Source organism: Eretmochelys imbricata, chromosome 4 (assembly GCF_965152235.1).
Source record: "Eretmochelys imbricata isolate rEreImb1 chromosome 4, rEreImb1.hap1, whole genome shotgun sequence".
Classification (NCBI taxonomy): Eukaryota; Metazoa; Chordata; order Testudines; family Cheloniidae; genus Eretmochelys; species Eretmochelys imbricata.
Window position 1 is genome coordinate 130,098,385 of NC_135575.1, and position 19,875 is coordinate 130,118,259.

The 19,875-nt window shown below is 39.3% G+C and overlaps 1 protein-coding gene across 13 annotated transcripts in view; it reads left to right on the top strand.

Moving 5' to 3' along the window:
• CTBP1 (C-terminal binding protein 1) overlaps positions 1 to 19,875 on the top strand; it is an 87,654-nt gene that overhangs the window by 35,289 nt on the left and 32,490 nt on the right. For all 13 annotated transcript variants that reach the window (XM_077815968.1, XM_077815965.1, XM_077815970.1 and 10 more), the window contains 2 exons: positions 2,619 to 2,773; positions 16,634 to 16,778. In XM_077815968.1, coding sequence (XP_077672094.1) covers positions 2,619 to 2,773; positions 16,634 to 16,778 — 300 coding nt within the window. The remainder of the gene's footprint in view (positions 1 to 2,618; positions 2,774 to 16,633; positions 16,779 to 19,875) is intronic.

Consider the following 19,875-nt stretch of genomic DNA (forward strand, 5'->3'; position numbering starts at 1 on the left):
CTGGAATCCCACAATTACTATTTTTACAGTTCATTTTCAAAGTGTAATTGTACTTTATTGCACTTTGGGTTACATATCAGGATACCAGCAGGGATTCTGTAATTTACTTTACTTTGAAAGCATGGCAAAGTTCCAGGTGAATTTACAGTGGGGGCTTTCAGTGAAGTTCCCATTGAAAAGGATCAGTAGTTGTCAGGGTAGTGGAAGTAAATTTCTGGTGTTAAGTTATATATTCGTTAAGTTATACGTTCTGTGTCATGCACTAGTGTATGATGTATTTATAAGAAAATACTACCAATGTCAAGGATAACGCATGGTCCTTTGTGGATGGTGCAAATGACTATTAGGCTATCCTAGATACATGATTCAAGAAGAGCCAAAAAGAAAAGCTCTACGTTTTGTTTCTATCATACTTAATTTTTGAAGCTGATCCAAGTATATGTATATTGAAATGAGCACTGAAATTCTTGGTGGTGTGTGCCAGAAATATCACTAAATAGAAGCCTGCTGTCTTACCAAGGAGGAGACCCACTGTAATTGATAATGAAAATTGATATGCTTGGTCCTTTCTTGAGAGAGAAGGGTTTTCATGAGCATCTCATCCACAGAGTGCCATTGCTACTCCATTTTCTTTTCCCATGCCATCACTAAGCACCACTATCAGACCAACTTTGTCACACGTTCTTTCATCTGTCAAGATGTTGGACGGCCATGTAATCATATCACTCCATTGGCATGACCAGTCTGTTGGGAAGGCAATGGGGCCAAACAGATTTAGGCGGCGACCAGATACGAAGGGGTTTGTAAAATCCATTGCCCTCCTGCTTTAAGCTTGAGAGATCCTGCTGCTGTTTGCTTTTGAAAATAGGACAAAATTATCTAGTAATATTTAAAATGAAGCCAAGAGTTATTTCTAGATGCCTCTCAAGGGATTTTGTGCCATCTGAAAAAGCATGAATATAGGAATAATTGGAAAGAGTATTAAGCGGATTTAAATTTTGCTGACTTTAATACTTTTTTTCACCAAAATACTCTTTGAGCAAGTAAATGGCTTAAATATGAAATCATACTGTAGGGCTAGACTGTATATTTACAATCTGCCGAGTAAGGAGCAACAAGTAGCCGCGCTGCCCCAGGAACAGACCAGAGAATGAATTGTGACTTTGAGTCACCATTTGTTTAATGGTTCCCCCACTCCCACTCCCCCGCACTTCAGCTCTAGTGGGGAAGTAATTCACTATTAGTATGGGCCCGTGGTAGATCCCCCTCCACAGCAACTCGGTTCTTTTGGCCGGCAACTTTCCACGGGATAGTCAGGGCTTCCCCTGTTCTCCACCCACCTGCACAGTAGACTGAGTAGCAGTCCCACAGAGGCTGCTCAGCCCCCCACGCTCTGCCCCATGAAACAAGGAACCTGTGCAGGGGGCAGGGACCCTCATCCCCCCTTGCTCTCTTGCATTAGCTTTAAGACTAATTGTTTAGCAAATGCGAAGCATATAAAATTCATACTACAACACATGTATAGAAATTATAATGGATACATGAGGAATTTCAAGACTGCTTCTCTCGCAGTAGTTCAAACTGTATGTACTGTAGTGGAAAAGACTACAGTATTCCCTACCTCTTGTATTCATTTTTCATTGTCTCTTTGAGAGAGTCATTTTCCTATAAATGTAATGATTTAATATTATTGAAGTTTACAGGAATCTTTCCTCAATTAGGTTTGCGTACTTATAATTTCTATGCCATTAAAAAGATACTCAAAGTATTTTCATGATGTTTCTTAAATATTTTTTTCATTTCTAGCATCTTGGAATCTTGAAAATAAAGCCTGCATCCTTAATTCATTCTTTTCCCCACCACTCAATATGTATATTTCTTTGTTATCATACTGTTGTTCCTAAGTGCTGCTATTGGTTTTGTTTTTAGGGAAAAAACCAAGTACTGATGCATCAATTTTGACAAAGCTCAAAGAAGAATTTTACGAAATTCATAAATTTTAAAAGAGAACTCTTTAGGTCAGCATTATGAACTTTTACACTGGCTCTTCAGCAAATCACACAGGATTGCATTAATTATTTCTCAGTGTGATTTCAGTCTCGGCAGATCATTATCTGTAATCATAAACTGAATGCTCAGTGTACTGAATGCATGTTACGTTGTTCTATAAATTTCACTGTCACCTGCCTGCAGAATATTTTTGTTGCGCTATTTTGAGATTTCAGAGTTGGTGAAATCCTGTCAGAGTGACACCTGACCCAAGCTTTGTACAGATGCTACTCAGTAGTGCAGTGAGGTCCTGTCTTTAGCAAATGACTGTACTATTTCCTTGTTGTTTTCAGTCTTTTGCAGTTCAGGGCCTAGGATCTTGAGGCTGCTCTAGTACTTTACTCGATTGCTTCAGAATGTAGCAACGCAAACCTGTCAAGTGTCTGCTTCCCAGCATTTTCTTGTTTTTATTGTTTGCTGCTGAGAACAAGTCGGTTCCTAATTTACTGGCTTTTAACTCTTGAAATGTTTCTTTGCTATCATACAAATATAGAGGTTAACTTTAATTTGTTTTTGAAAAATGGGTGTTCTCGATTTATAAATAATACTGTTTCTCTATTTCATTGTAGGCATTCGACCTCCGATCATGAATGGGCCCATGCACCCACGCCCTTTGGTAGCTTTGCTGGATGGCAGGGATTGTACAGTAGAAATGCCTATTCTGAAGGATGTAGCCACGGTGGCATTTTGTGATGCTCAGTCCACACAAGAAATTCATGAAAAGGTAAAACATTTCAATCACACTCCTGGTTGGCAAGCATAATATAAGCATTTTTACAGTTACAAGAGAACATGTACATTATTATGTAAGTGACAATATTTTGGTTAACAGTTGAAAAGATACCCAAATTGGTCAGGAATTAGGCAAACTTCATATAGAGGGGAAACAGAGAATAATACCTTTATTCAAACACAGTGAAATATAGCCCTGGGCACCTTGCCTTAGATGGGACATTGGCCTTGTGTTCATCCACTACATATACACCTCTACCCCAATATAATGTGATCTGATATAATGCGAATTCGGATATAATGCGGTAAAGCAGTGCTCTGGGGGGTGGGGCTGCGCGCTCCGGTGGATCAGTGCCTCAGCGTGTCTGGCTCCCACACGCTGCTCTGAGCAGCGTGTTAAGTAAGGGTGCCGGGCCGGGGCAGAGGGGTTGGATAATGGGGCCACAGGGGGAAGGGGAACAGGGGTCGATTCAGACATGCAGGGGCAGCGCGGCGGGGCTGTGGCGGGGGGGCTCATGGCTGGGAGTTAATGCCCCAGCCTGGGTGCCTGTGACCGGAGGGAGCAGGTCCGTGCTGCAGCCCCGGCCCCAGCTCCGCGCTTCCCGCTCCCTGGCCCCTCCACCGGGCTGGGCGGTTTTGCTGCAGCCGCTGCTTCGCGCAGCTCCTGCCTCCCTCCCGTGCCCCCGCATGAGACCCTCTGCCCCTACTAACAAAAATGATTTAGTTTGCAAGTTTACAAACATTTTTATCCTAAAGGAATAAAAATATCTTTCCTCGTAAAATTTCGAAGCACATTATTTCTTTGTATACTCTAATCCCTCTACCCCGATATAACACGGTTTCACCTATAACGCAGTAAGATTTTTTGGCTCCTGAGGACCGCATTATGTCTGGGTAGAGGTGTAGTAGAATTTCATTCATAGAGAGAATTACAGTAGCTGAGAAACAGTATGTATATTGTAAATATTAGTATGATAGCATTTAAACTGAGAACTTACAAAGCAATAAAGATTGCCCTCTCAGCCATAGGTTCCTCAGGCTTTGAGTGGGTGCCTCATGCACTGAGAACTTAAACTGCAGTAAATAATTGCTGAAACAAATTTTAGCAAAAGGTTCATTAGTATTGGGGTTGGGTGAATAAGCTGCTATTCCGATTGAGGCATTCCTATCAGCCATTTCACTGGACTCCCCCAAAAGTTCAAGAACCTGTGAAACAGCCTGGGGAGGGGAGGCCTTCCAGGTTTGTTAAGAGACAGTTATCTAGGGCTGTCAGCTGGCTTGTATGCCTGTATTCCCTGTTGGGGGACTGGTGTCATGGTAAGGTCTGCTCCCCACCCAAGCTCCCTTGCATTTTCTAGGGGAGGAGAACACCTCACTCCCATATTTCAGGAGCAATAGGATGGGGAAAACCCTGCTGCTCTTGCTCCTCACTAACAGACCAGGGCCTCATATGACCCATATTGCCAACTTGGGAACTAAGGAAACCTTATCTTCCAGCTACCAAAAATCGGTACCATGTACAATGAGCATGGTAGCAGAGGAGAACTAGATGGGGAAACGGGGATTCACCCCACAAGGATGTCTTCCCTCCTTGCTCCCAGAAGATCAGAAGGAGGTATAATGGCAGGCTAGTGCAGGCTCACATGCTAACTTGATGGACAGGCCAGGTAGGTGCAGTTAAACAAGTGTTTCTGTGTCTGCTGCAGTGAGCTTCCTGATGCAGATGGAGCTATGTGAATACAGAGCTGAATATGTCCCAAATGTTAGGGATTTAGTCTGTGTATTGAATTGAGCTAATGTTCTTGTGCCTCTGCAAATATATTATTGGTCTTGTCCCTGTCCAATTATTGTAATACTTAGGCATGTGACAGTTCATGGCTCTTTTTTCAAATGTTAGATAGAAACTGAAACCATAACTGAACTATTAACTTTATTTGCTCCACATTCTTACAAAATATAGCACTGATAAACCTTTAAAAGGCAAGCATTTTTATGTCGGAAAGACCTAATCCTCCCTCAGATGGCTATATATTAAAGACAGCTCTTGAAAGTACAAACAATAATAGTTTCCTTTCAGTTATTAAGTGAATGACTTCTATTTTATGCAGTGCCTTTCTGGTATAATCAAATCAACCAACTGTTGTGTTCATTATTTCTTTGGCAATCAGATTTCTATTCAAAAAATGATTTTTGTTGTTTTAAACTCTCTTGAAAATTAGAATTTATAAAGGAAAGCTTGATGATATCCTTAAACATAGTGGACTAGCTGTTTTGCAACTATATAAAGAGAAGTCTAAAGGATTTTTTATGTCTTATCAACAGTACAGACTTGTATTCCTCATTCTTATCATGTTTATGGGAAATGTTCTTTTTTTCCTTATGGAAATGTTCAACAGAGGAATGGCTACATACTCCTCAAGTTCTATAAATAGTTCCTCTCTGTTGTGGATTCTTGGACTTCCTGTCTTGCTTTTAAAAGTCATTGTACCGTAGTCCACTGTTGTCAGAATCATTATCAAGAATTATCTTAAATATTGTTTTCCTGCACTATCAGTGTTGTCTTAGTTCCTCTGACTCAGTTCCCATTGATTTTTGATTTTTATTTATTTATTTATTTATTTTAAGATATAAAGGAATCTTAATATGTAGTGAAGAAAGAGAAATAAATTCCTCATTCTAAAAAGGAGACCCCATTTCATTTTTCTGAATGTCCTTTCTTCAATATGCAGTTGATTTCCCACAGAGTAGAAGCCGCTTTAAAAAAAAATAGTATACTTTTGGAGGAGTTATCTTTTAATAAAAGATTATAAATTATAAGTCAAGGGTCCGAGCTGATGAATTTTTAGTCCTGACCAATGCCCATTAAAATCAACGGGAGTTTTTCTATTTACTTGAGTGGTCATTGGATTAGGCCCTTAGTGTACACTCACTCTCTCTCTCTCTCTCTCTCTCTCTCTCTCTCTCTCTCTCTCTCTCTCTCCTTATGCAGAATCAATGATGTTTTGGAAGAAATGGGATAATATCAACTTAAATATGTCCCAAAATTTAGGTTTTGTGATAAGCTTTTTTCAACAATAATCACATTTTACAAAACCCTAAGACAAACAGAAATGATGTCATGATTCTTTTTACTTCCCATTGAAACAAATAAATATTTCCATGTAGTGTTTGCAACTCAGACATTTCAACACGGTGCAAGTACATGAGAACCTAAAAGTGTAATTGACTGGAAACTACTAGAAACAAATATGAGATTTACCATTCTGACTTCTTTGGATGATTTGAGAGAAATGCAGAAGAATAAAACAACATCATAAATATTTAAAATGCATTTACATTTTTAAATTTTATTTAATTTTTAAGGATCTAAGAGATTAATTGTGACGCGCATAAGGCCATTTCTTAATTTAAAATATATATTAACTTGACCAAGTTTGAGGGTTTCCTATTTTTATGTACATCCACATTTAAAACACAAAGAAATGCATATTGCTTTAAATTTATTTTAAATTGTCCTTAAAAAGTTCTAAACTCCTCATTTTTGTGTCCTACCTTAAGCCATCTTCATAGGAAGTTAATAGGGGTAATAGCTGGATCCAATTGATAGGGAGCTAGGAGGAGATGTTATGGGCAAAGAACATAACTATTGTTTAGACTTCATTTTTTTCTAGATAACAGCAGTCCACCCTTCAGTTGGACATGGTTGTTTATGTTGGCACCTGCAGTCCTCGTACCTTCAAATGATTTCTTAACTAAAATCCAATCAATAGAATCATTGACCTATAAATGCCCTTAATTTCTCCAAATTGGAAGTCTCCTACCCAACAAAAACACCCCAGGGAAGAAATTAATATAATTTGTATAAATTGTTAGACTGATGACGTTTCAGAGAAATATCAAATGTGTTTGTTCTAATCCATGGTTCAGCCAGAATGAGCATTCAGAAGTTCAAAATTGTAGCTGAAAGGGGCACTTGTTTCAAAATATAGCTTGAAAAGGGCACTTCAATGACTGAAATCTGATGAAGACTGTTGACCTTTTGGTGACCTCTGATGGAAAGGTCAAAGTTCACATTTTGAGTTTTCTAGTATTCAGGATCACAGAATGAATTTATGTAACAAATCCCAATTTGTTGCTGCCTACAGGAACACTGAAATTAACTGTATCACTTATTAAGAGCCCAGTACTGTGTGGTGCTGACCATCCTTTATTTCCATTGTCTTCAGTGGGACAGGAGGGAGCTCAACACCTCTCAGGGTCATACTCTAACAGTATCCATATTATTACTATTATTATTTAATAATGTGCTGTGATGCTTTACAAGCAAAAAATATTTCTCTCAAAATGTTTAAAAACTAAATTCACACACAACACAATATTAGGATGGAGTTAATGTTACATATGAAGTTTATATCTTAATGTAACACAGTATTTCAGTATTTCCATTTTAAAAAAACAAAGGCTTAAAATAAAGAAAATTACCAGGTGATTTGCTGAACAGTTCAATAATTGTTTCACGCTTTAAATTCAGATTTCTGGGCATACTAACAACTGTCACTCTGCACCACTAAATTATTCTGTTATTCAAAATATGTATTTTTTCACATCTGTCATCTACCATACCCTTATGCTAAACAAGTATTTACATCAGACCATTTCAGGGTATGGAGGAAAGGAAGAAAGAGGGAGAGATGATAGAAACCTAAGGAAAAGGGAGTAAATTACTGATCTCAAAAAAGCATTTCTTTCAATAAAAACAGAATTTCTGTTTCATATATTTCTTGGTTTTTTGAAAGACACAAAGGTCTGCTATGAGAGCAGGGTGAAGATTAGAGGTGTAATATATGAGGGAAAGATTTTAGAGCAGATAGTGAGGGAGGAGCAACAGAATTGGAGGAGAGCCAGTATTTGGGATGTTAATAATAAACAGTGGGTAAACATTACCAGTCTTTACCCATTTTCCTGTTGTTCCCCATATACTAATATAGGAAAAACCTCTCAAACCAGAAAAAAAGTTTCAAATCTAGTAGTTTTCAACAGTAATGATTGAAAATAATTCTTCTGTAGTTCTTCTCTTGAGCAGATCACTTTACATAATCTAAGAATTTTCATTCCCATTTTACAGATAACAAAGCTAAAGTACAGAATTTAAGTGCCTTGTTCAAGACCGCAATAATTGGTGTATGAGCTGGTATTAGAACTCTGCATTCCTGATACTTCATCTCATGTTCAAAATGCTGGGCCACAAACCCCCCAGGTTGCTACTTTGGAGGACACAGGGCTGCCGATGGGACGGGACGGGAACAAATGGGGCAACTGCCCACGGACCTGGGTGATTTAAAAAGGCCCAGGGCTCCTGGCTGCTGGTACTGCGGCAGCAGCAGCGGCGGCTGGGAGTCCTGGCCCTTTTAAATTGCCCAGGCAGGCTGCAAGACTCCTAAGTGCGTGCGGGGCAGTACTGGCGGCAGCGAAAGCAGCTGGGCGGGCATGTAGAAGCCCTGGCTGTGCCCGAAGAGTGCACCCAGCAGTGCAGCCAGCAGCAGCTCCCTGGGCACCAGCCAGCACAGGCGCAGAACCGCCCAAATGTCAGGCAGACCTTTCTAGGGGGCCCATTGATTGTTCTGCCCTGGGCAGAGCCGTCCCTAGGGTAAGGCGAATCAGGGTGACCTCTCTGGGCCCCAAGAATACGTCACTTCCGCCCTGGGCCTCGCACCCCCCTAGGGATGGCCCTGGCCCTGGGGCCTGCAATTGCTGTTGGCAGGCCTGAGAGGACCAGTAGGATAGTGAAGTAGTGGGGGCTTCACACCTCCTGGAAAATATTCCATATTTACTGATCATGTCCCAAGGCTTTTTTTAAAGCATCAACTGCAATGTGCGGTTAGAAAACTCATTACGTTTGTTCAGAGATTGTTAATATATATGACAGAACAGCACACCGGAATTTTCTGTTTCAGTTTTTTACCCCATGTTCACTAACCATCATGGATCACTACTGCTGGGAAGACAGGCAGTCAGCATGTTTAAACATTGATTTCTGAGTTGCGTGTTATTGTAAATGTTGAGTTTTCTTACCAGTATAGAGAACAAAGTCTTGTCTAAACAATGACTGTGTGGAGTTAAGCAGCATGTTTTTGCCAAAGGCAGTGTTTTATTCAAACCAAGTAATATGGAATGTGTGATAACTGGGACCTAGAGTCCTTGCATCCAGTTGGGGAGACTCAGTTCAGTCACACTCAGATGTAAAAATGATTTTAAGCAATTGCTCATTAAACAAATCTGTAACAACTTGCATTGCTCTTATTCATAGTAACTGTCTAATTTCTTTATGCAGTGAAATATGCTTTTTAGGTGGTCTCTGCTCTCATGAAATCATCCCAAAGTGTTCCCAAAGGTACAAAATATAACGCTGCTCTACCTGTATTCGACCACAATCTCCTCCATTAAACTGCCAGTTTTTCTCCGTCCCTGGAGTAGGGGATTTCACTGAATATAATTTGTGGTGGGTTAACTTAAAATACTTTGGGTTTGGTTATCCAAACATCCAAAGATTCTTTCAGAACATTACCTGAATCTCTGAGCTTCCCTCTCTCCTATTTGAGCCATTCAGCATTCTTCCCTTGTCTCCCGTCTCTTCTTCCATATGCAAAAGGCTACATTGCTCACATTCTTATGTTCCAGGCTCATGCAATATCCTCTTCCTTCATTGTTGCAGTGCACCGTCCTTCCAGCCTGTTCTATAGACCTGCAACCTGTCGCTTCTCTCCCAATTCCAAGATCCCCCTTCCCATTCAGTTCTGTTTGCCGTTAATATCCCTTTTGTGGCATACATGACACTTCTGAGTCATCTTTTACCATCTACTTTCACAATGTGTCTTGTGTACCCGTTAAAAGAATTACAGAGTCAAACAGATCCCTAGTGCTTTTGTGGTGCCTAGAACTCCCTGAACTTAACTTTTTACTCTTTTTGGGCTTCCCAATCACTGTGTTACAGTTTACAGCTCAGAGTGCTTTTTGTAGTGCCAAACGGAAGCCCTCAGAGCATGTAAGATATGAAACTAGAAAAACAATCTAGGCCAAGCAAAAAGAGAAGGAAATTAAGTCATCCCCACAAATTTTCAGGCCACAGAAGGGAAGGTGGGAGGGCAGCAATAAGGACTGATTTATCACATTGTCAGAACAAAGTTTATATTCTGGACTGGGGTTCAGGGTTCAGTTCAAACTGCATACACTTCCTCACTTTCTTTTAACTATGCATTATCATATGTCTTGCTACCTAGATAGGCTACTAAATATTGGATTTTTTGACTAAGTGGACTGCTGTGCTGAAAATTAAATAACCAAATCGCCTCTGATTTTCCTTATAATGTATGCACATAATTCACAATAAAGTTAAAAAGAGTTGTATGCTCTCTTGGAAAGGAGACTTTTATTATGTCACGTAGCATACAATCCAAGCATCAAAATCCTACTGAATTCAATTGGAAAGCAACTGTTGCATCTCATTGCTCCAGCCAAAAGCACAAAATAAAGTCACTTACAAAAAATGTTACATTTCCATATTTCTGGTTTAATGTAAAAGCTCAAGAAGTTTAAAAGGTTAACATTCAGTTGAATTCCATTTTTATAGGACTCAGAAATATGTAATGATTGTTTTCAATGTAGAAATTTTAAAAAACAAGGTTTCTTATTATAAGTTGAGCTAAAATTATCCTAAAGGAGAGTTTTCATTGTGGAGCAAACATTTCAAAAATATACAATAAAAAATAGATGTGAATATTATTCTACTGTGTCAAAGAATCATAGAAGACTAGGGTTGGTGGAGACCTCAGGAGGTCATCTAGTCCAATCTCCTGCTCAAAGCAGGACCAACGCAAACTAAATCATCCTAGCCAGGGCTTTGTCAAGCTAGGCCTTAAAAACCTCTAAAGATGGAGATTCTACCACCTCCCTAAGTAACCCATTCCAGTGCTGCTTCCTCCTCCTAGTGAAATAATTTTTACTAATATCCAATCTAGACCTCCCCCACTGCAACTTGAGACTATTGCTCCTTTTTCTGTCATCTGCAACCACTGAGAACAGCCGAGCTCCATCTCCTTTGGAACCCCCTTCAGGTAGTTGAAGGCTGCTATCAAATCTCCCCTCACTCTTCTCTTTTGCAGACTAAATAAGCCCAGTTCCCTCAGCCTCTCCTCATAAGTCATGTCCTCCACCCCCCACCCACCGATCATTTTCTTTGGCCTCCGCTGGACTCTCTCCAATTTGTCCACATCCTTTCTGTAGTGGAAGGCCCAAAACTGGATGCAGAACTCTAGGTGTGACCTCACCAGTGCTGAATAGAGGGGAATAATCACTTCCCTCAATCTGCTGGCAATGCTCCTACTAATGCAGCCCAGATATGCAGTTAGCCTTCTTGGCAACAAGGGCACACTGTTGACTCATATCCAGCTTCTTATCCAATGTACTTCCCAGGCCCTTTTCCGCAGAACTGCCGCTTAGCCAGTCGGTCCCCAGCCTGTAGCGCTGCATGGGATTCTTCCGTCCTAAGTACAGAACTCTTCACTTTTCCTTGTTGAACCTCATCAGATTTCTTTTGACCCAATCCTCCAATTTGTCTAGGTCAAATCTGGACCCTATCCCTACCCTCCAGGGTATCTACTTCGTCTCTCTCCCCCCACACCCCCCAGCCCTCCTTGGTGCCATACATGAACTTTCAGAGGGTGAAATCCATCCCATCATCAAGATCATTAATGAAGATGTTGAACAAAACCAGCCCTAGGACCGACCCCTGGGGCACTCCACTTGATACCGACTGCCAACTAGACATAGAGCTGTTGATCCTGACAATCTAGCCAGCTTTCTGTCCACCTTATAGTCCATTCATCCAATCCATACTTCTTTAACAAGAATACTTTGGGAGACTGTATCAAAAGCTTTGGTAAAGTCAAGATATATCATGCCACTGCTTTCCCCACATTCACAGAGCCATTAGTTATCTCATCATAGAAGGCAATCAGGTTGGTCAGGCATGACTTGCTCTTGGTGAATCCATGTTGACTGTTCCTGATCACCTTCCTTTCCTCCAAGTGCTTCAAAATGTATTTCTTGAGTACCTGCTCCATGATTTTTCTTTGATATGCTCTTTATCTTATATTTGTGTATGAATAAAAGCATTTTACTCCACCGCTAGCTTCTTCTTTTTGAAGCCATAATCTTGCATTTGTAACATCATTGTTGTTTACTTTAATATCACAGATACTGTAGTATAATTTTACTGCAGGATTAGAAACTAGAAGAATATGAGCTGAGTGGTAGCTGGCCCTTCTTTGAGCCATAAATACTTTAGAAATTAGCAAACAAGGAAAGCATAATGATTTTTAAAAATGGAGAAGGAAGAGTGGATTTATTTTGAAACATGACGTGTTTAAAAGTTTTGTGTTAGTCCCTCAAGGGGAAATGAGCCTTTTGGCACCTTAAGGGTGAGAAAATAGCTTAGAGTGTTGGAAACCACCCTCCAACCCACAGGGAAGGCTTGGAGTCAGCCTTTTTGCTGTACAGTATTGGGGATCTTCCCCAATATTGCTGGGTGAATTTTCAGCTTGGATCTGATCCAAAGCCCACTGAAGTTCATGAGAGCCTTTGAATTAACTTAGTTGGGCTTTGGCTCAGGCCCCTAATGAAAGATTTTTAACAATTATAGAAAAGTTTAGTAAATCTAGTCAGATTAGACAAAAAGGTGTTAGGTGGTGTATCCCAACAGCAAGTCACCCCTAAATTCCAGCCACAGTCACATTTACATGTGCTAACATTGCAGATCTTGTGAAACACTGTGCATCAGGGCAGGCTGCCAGTGTAAAAAGTCAAAACTCTTAAAGTGCTGCCATGCCCAAGAAGCAGTATATCAATCTTGCAGACAGCTTGGAGTCTGTAATATAGTTAGTTATCAGCAAGCATCTCACTGCTCCTTTCAGTACCATACTAGCGATGGATCACTAGTGCTTCAAAAATGCTGGTGATTATTATGATGATTTCTCTTTTTTGCATCTCTGCTTGTTTTTTTAAATATTTTTAAGACCATGCTCATTGTGTTGATATGTTACTGTCAGTGACATTCATGGCATAATGAATCTTCCAGTGAAGATGGTTTCAATCCAGCTTGCATTTCTAATAGATTGAGTTTAAATGTTAAATAATTCTAGATTTATTAATAGAAAACACAAGTGAATCCATGCATAGAAACTATGTAGTCTGAAAAGAACTTTCCTTAAAAACTGAGGGCTTTTTTTTCTTTATTTTAAACACGAGAAAATGTACGAAGGGAAAAGTGTACTAAGAGACTGATCTAAGATTGACTACAGTGATAAAGCAGTTGCATGTACTGTCAAGTAGTTCTGGGATTGAAGTAGTGGTTTAATTTAGGCAAAGTGTTTTGGTGGTTTTTTGTTTTTAAAAAAAAGCTGCCATAGAAACAGAAAGTTTAAGTCTTTACTATATTGTAAACATGAGAGCATAAAGGCAGGTTTTCTTTTAATGTTATATATAACATAATGTGTGTTGTGAGGGGTGTATACACGTGCATATAGTTTGCATTAAGTGTCACAGTTTTTAGGGCCTGAGTTAGTGCCACTAATCAACAGAAGTCAGTGAGCATTAGTTTGGATCCTTACAGCATAAAGTTATATCATTGGGCAGGTGCATTATTGGCAGTGAAAGACACTGCAGAGATCTATATTTGAGATCAACATTCAGATGTTAGTTTTTTATTAGAAAACTGAAACCATAAAAAGGCAACACGAACTAACAGGTTTTTCTGGTGATTGATCAGGTCCTGCTTGCATGGGTAGTGCTTCTTGATAGTTTTTGGAATGTTAATTTTATTCAGAGCTATTGAACCATTGTCCAGACACTGGATGTGGTTTAATTAGGTCGCAACTTTATTCTTAAATATCTGGAAGTACCCAGCAGATAAAAGTGTACAGTGCAGGTAACTCCATAATCATTTCAATAGACGCCCAAAGGGCTTCTGCCAGCTATCCCACTTTCCCATCTTGGTCCCCAGCCAACCTGAAGAACCTATCCCCCTTCCCTGCCTCCCTCCCCCAGTTAAGGGGGATGAGGATTAAGGGGGAATATAAAGGGTGGTGTTGGCTCCCTGCCGCACCAGTCATAGGAGCCCCAAACACCCCTCCCCCCCCCCCCACACACACACATACCCTGTTTCTGCTCCTTTAAAGAATACCTCCTTTAAATCATGTAAAGCAACTGTAATGGCCAGCAGAGTGACCTCACCGCACATTAAGTGGTGGGTGGGGGCTGTTTTCTGGAAAAGGTGTGTGCCCCTTTAAGGGCTAGAGAGTCAGAGGGTGACTTTCTGCTACAGCTGCAGACCAGCTCCATGTGGGGGTGCTGCTGAGCCCTTGCTGACTGTATTCTCTGTACGCTGGGTCTGATCCAAAGCCCATTGAAGCCAATGGGAATCTTTCTGCTGACTAAAATGAGGTTTGAATCAGGTGTCTGAACAGAATCCAGCAATATATGATCACCAGAAAAAGAAAAATAAGGGTTGAAGTTTATGTTACGTCCTGAGTGCTGCTTCCAACCTGGTTATTTGAGGCTTTTAGCACATTATGCTAAGACTGTTCGCTTTTTGTATAAATGGGAAGCATTAAGAGTTATCACCCCCCAAAAAATTACAAACTAAAGCTCTTATGGTGGTGAACAGCTGATGATACCCAGAATGGCTGTGATAGTTCAATGCTAAAATATAACTACAAATAATTAGGAAAACTAAGAGGAATTGTAGCCTTACGTAGTCAGCACTCAAGTTAATATTTGAAAAGCTCTGTAAAACATAAATGTCCACCACATCTGTGGCACAGAATCTGTTAAGGCCTGTGAGGACTTAACACATTTTGAAACTGGTGCAGTCATTGTGGGGAAAAGTAGGAGGAGCTGAAAGACCTGGCTGCCCAGTTCCGATAGCAAACTGTATGAGCCAGAGCAAAGAGGAATGTCCCAATGACTTTGAAGCAGGCAGTTTGCTACAGCATCTAATGGACGTAAATTGGTTTGTCAGCCACGAAAGGGAAATAAATAAATAGATACTGACTTATAATAGAGGCCAGGTAACAGAAGGTCCTATGCTGACCTTTTATTAGAAAAAGCACAGTGGCAGGATAAAATATCTGGTGGACGCAAGAATGACTGCAGATGGACATATACTTAATTGGTACCATTTGAGCCATTTCATTTTTTTTTATTCACTTTCATTTCTGGAACTGTGCTATTTTTATACATTTCTAGTTTACGGAGTAAAAAAAAAAAAAGCCCATGTTAGAGAGCAAGAGTGAGAAAATACTGCCACATTTGAGCTGATGTGAAATTCCAGTTTTCTATCTTATATATCTTACTGAAATTGACACTAGCTGATGGTTTTGTAATAAAATTACATCAGCTTGTCTTTGACTATTAGTGCTGCATGTTACGGTACCTAGAATAAGCTTCATTGTCTTTAGCTGAACATTACAGCATACACAAACCTCTTTACAGGAAATGCTGAAAAACAGTCAGAACATACTTTATACTATAGTATGCTGTGCTATACTAATCTATTTCTAAGGCACTAATCACCATAGTCCCAATGGTACTTTACAGATATGTTAGCAGACATGCTCTAGTTAAGTTAGTCAGCTGTATGCAGCATGTTTGATTTTTCTAAATGTTGTTTTTGTTTTTTTGTTAAAGCCTTCTGTATTTATTTTGTATTATAATTTCATCTTTTGCATATTTTATATATAAAAGTAGAAAAACCATGTCTTCATTTTTAGTGCAATTTGCAACCTTTTAGCCTTCTTTATATGAATGTAAGTAACTTCAGTAATGTGTGAGCTCCTTCATTAAATGTATTTTCTACATGTATTTTCAAAGCATAAGAGCCTTCCTTAGTAAGTAGTCTTTTTCCATTAATAACAATACGGTTTGTAATGCACTTCATATGAGCTTTATTCAGGTGAAATCCAACAACCAGGAATAGTTTTAATAACTTACATTAGCACAGGAGTTCTTTGTCTAAATATGGAGTTCTCCAGTTTGCTTTTTGAGAGCTCAATATTTTCCTCCTTAACCATGATTTTTAATGGTTTATTTTAATCATATGGTATACTAGGTGCATAGAGTTCTAACATCATCAAGAAAGTAAGTTAGTGTGAAATAATATACAGTAACTGGAGAGCACCATCCTGCCAAGTCGTCCGTAGCTCTAGGAGAGTCCTGAACTTTAAAAAATAAAATATAAAAAGATTAGTCACTTGCACACCTATTTGTTTCATTGATGCTACTACCATGTGGCTGATAAATAAATATGTGCACACACACACAGAGACCACTGTTTTAAACAAAGGGCCACATGTTCCATAAAAAATGTCTCAAACTGTTTCCCAGCCCCCCAGCCAATCTCTTCCAAGTGCCATTCAGTAGCCTGAACTGGCCCAGATATAATGCAGTGGTGTCCAACCTGTGCCTTCGAGGCTTTAAACTGTGCGCATGTATTGATTTGCGATCCTGAAAGTATTTGTACCATCAAAATCACAAGGACTCCTAATGAGCATATCCTTTTGCAGGATCAGGCCTGTGTTTTGTTCTCTGAATTTTATAGTGAAAAAAGACATGGCTTACCAAGATGCTTGAAAATATTTGGAGAAAAGTTTTTAAAAATGATTTTTTGTAATTATTACAGAGTCCTTCAGACCTGCAAAATTTTAATACATGATGAAACCCAAATGCAATGAAAAGGGGAAAAAATCAGATTACATAAAGCAAGGTTTGTTCTTTTTTTTTATTTTTTTTTAAATTCTAGGTACTAAATGAAGCAGTGGGTGCACTGATGTATCACACTATCACTTTAACACGAGAAGACCTGGAGAAATTCAAAGCACTTCGAATAATTGTCCGAATTGGCAGTGGTTTTGATAACATTGACATCAAATCTGCTGGGGATTTAGGTATGATTATTAAAGACGCTGTTTTATTTGAACATGTTATAGTTGCCTCCAGAAATGTGATAGCATCTAAGTCTTTGCATCAACATTTGCTGTATAATTTGTGCTAACATAATATATAAACTGTATCATTTTCTCATCAGAGTGTTCAAAAATCATTATGGTGATATTAACATTAGTTAATTAACTGATAATGGATTTGTGACAGTATGGCAGTCTGTCCATTCAAGAAACATTTCAAGACTAAGAGCAGACTTTTTTTAAAACAGTAAACAGGAGACTTTCTGTCTGTTTATTTAAATTGCTACAGACTGTAATCCAGTTACAGTGTATAATTCTGTCAGTATTATGGCATACTATTTTGTTTTGAAAATAAACAAATAGACCTAGCACCTGTGTTTGGACTGTAAGATCTAGTTCAGAAGCTTTTCCTGGTAGACAAATCAGGCATATCAGTTTTATCAAAGAATCAATTGTAATTACATGAAAAATAAACTAAACCGCTGGAGAATTTTGGGGAGAGGATCTTCACTCTCCTATTATTCAAAAGCTGCAATCTGGTTTGAACTGTTGTTTGCTTCACAACAGTCAAAAACAAAGCTGTATTCTCAAAGTACAAGGTTCCAGTTTATTTCTTCAGTTTTTCTGAATAAACTGGGAACAAATTACCTGAAGATTTTCTTCCTGTCACTTTTGACTAAGTCCTGCAAACATTTACTACCTAGTGTAGTACTTATTGCAGTGTCCGTCCCACTGAAGTAGTGAGTGGTTGTAGTACTGAGTTGTTTATTAGTAAATAAGGGTGAGTCACCCAACACCAGTTTCCTTAGCTTCTATTTTTTACACGTTAGTTAAAATAGATTTTTTTCTAGTGTGACAAATGCCTCAGGAGCAGGTTAGATCTGAAGATGTTTAGGGGGCTGTTCTCCCTTTGGTGCATACCTTGAACTCCAGTTTACGTTAATAAGGTTAGACACATTCATTGTGATGAACGCAGACATGTTCATTTGTAAACTTACATCATAGAGGTGGGCCTGAAGCAAAATACCAGGTCCAAACCCTAACTCTGGTCTCAGAATTAAGACCCAGTCCTGCAGAAGGTTCCACTTGTGCAAAATCCTACTGAAGCAAATGGGACTCCAGGCAAGAATATGATCTGTACATACAGGCAGGTATCCTTGCTGGGTTACAAGTTCACAACTCAAACCTACCTCATAGCTGTCCAAACTTGAACATCCCAGACTTTGGGAACGTTTTGATTCAGATCTAAATGGTAAATGGCAACATTTCTGAGCGTTCAAGTCTGAGGCTTTGATTAGACTCATTTAAGCTGGACAATTAGGATCCAAAGTATTGATCCTTGCCTATCTTTAATGAATAAAATTGTCCCCTCCCAATGAAATAACTGTCAGTTTTGCTTTTTAGTTAGTAAAATCTGGATGAAAGTTGAAAGTCTGATTTTATTTTTAAGCTCCATCTGGCTAGAGCTAGTGACTGGGATTCAACCACTGACTTACCATTACTTGCAAAATCACTTAACCTACCTGTCACTCAGTTTCCCCTCTGCAGAACTGGTATAAATAATACATACCTCATAGATAGAGGTGATGTGAGAGTTAATTATTGTTTGTAAAACACTTTCATCTGCTGATGAAATGTGCTGTGGAAGTAGGTTTTGTGGTAGTAGCAACAATATTCAGAAGAAGCCAGGTATTTTATCAGAAGCCTACTTAGTGAAAATCACATGAGAATTTTTTCACTTTAGAAGAAAATATTTTTGTAGATATGGTTACAGCTGCATTCTTTTCATGCTGTCATTTTTGGTTGATGTGTATTTCACAAAAAATGTGGAACCAGGAATTTCCCATGCAAAAACCTGAAAATCTGACTTTTTCCACAAACTTGTGAGTTGCTGCTTATGTGCTGAGAAAAACCTGAGAGATGAGGATGTAATCAGGGAGGTAGGAATGAGCCTATAGAAGGCAAATAGGGCTGGGGCTTTGGGTGAAGCCAACTATTCTTGGGCTCTCTAAGGGTGTGTGTGTGTGTGTAGACCAGACCACTGAGATCAGTGGGGGGGAAAAGGTGTGTGGAAGAAATCACAGAAGCTATTCTGCCCCCCTCCCTCCCTAATAATATAGTGCTGTTTTCTCAGTAAGTGGGAAGGCCATACCCTTTTCCCTCTATGGTAAGTCTTGTGCTTGTCCACTTTCTCCTTGTTCTTGTCCTCCTGCTGCTGCTGCAAGTGGATAACCCCGCAGGGCAAGCTCCTTATTTCAGCTGCCTATATGTAGTAAACTATTTAGAGGTGGGAGAAGGGATAAAGAAGCTCTAGAACGTAGGTGAAAGGTTACGTGACCCTTCTCCCTACAGTCTTCTAGGGACAACTATACGATGAGCAAGAAAAGCTCCAGCAAGCTGCAAGGTGAGTGGAAATTCCTTGTTTCTTTCTCCAGACATGTAATGAAACATTTCTAACTCTGTAGAAAGCAGCGTTTGGTAGATGCTGGGAATTAAAATATGTGTTTATGACTTTTAATATTGTCCCATGCAATTTGTATTTTTGTTCTATGAAAATGGCACTTTTTTCTTGTATAACCAAATACAGCCATTTAATATGATAGGTTTAACATAATTTTACCCTCCAGTTAAACAAGGATACTCATTTTGCCTCTTTCTTTTTTCTTTTACAATGTTGGGATTCATACTACAGTTCATGCTAATAGGATGCCAAGAATGATATGCCAGCAAAGGAAGCTGTTTTATCTTAGTAAATCTAAGAGCAGTGACTCAGCAGATGATTCCGCACAGCAAAGAAAAATAGTTATGCAGCCTCCCTATATCGATTTTTTTATTGATCTCAAAAGTCAATAAAGGTGCAAGCCAGCAGAATAAAGAAATTTGGATTCACACTGTAGATAAATAGGTTTGAGATGATAATTTATCAAATTACTGACATTGTTCCTATTATTGAAGAGAATACTGTTCTGTCTCTCTTGCTTCATAAGATGTGAAGTTCATAATATTAAAGCTAGGTTGTCGTTATTCTCTCAGGCCAAAGTGAATGGTCAGCTGCCTCCTTTGTTAGCTGAAGCAGCTT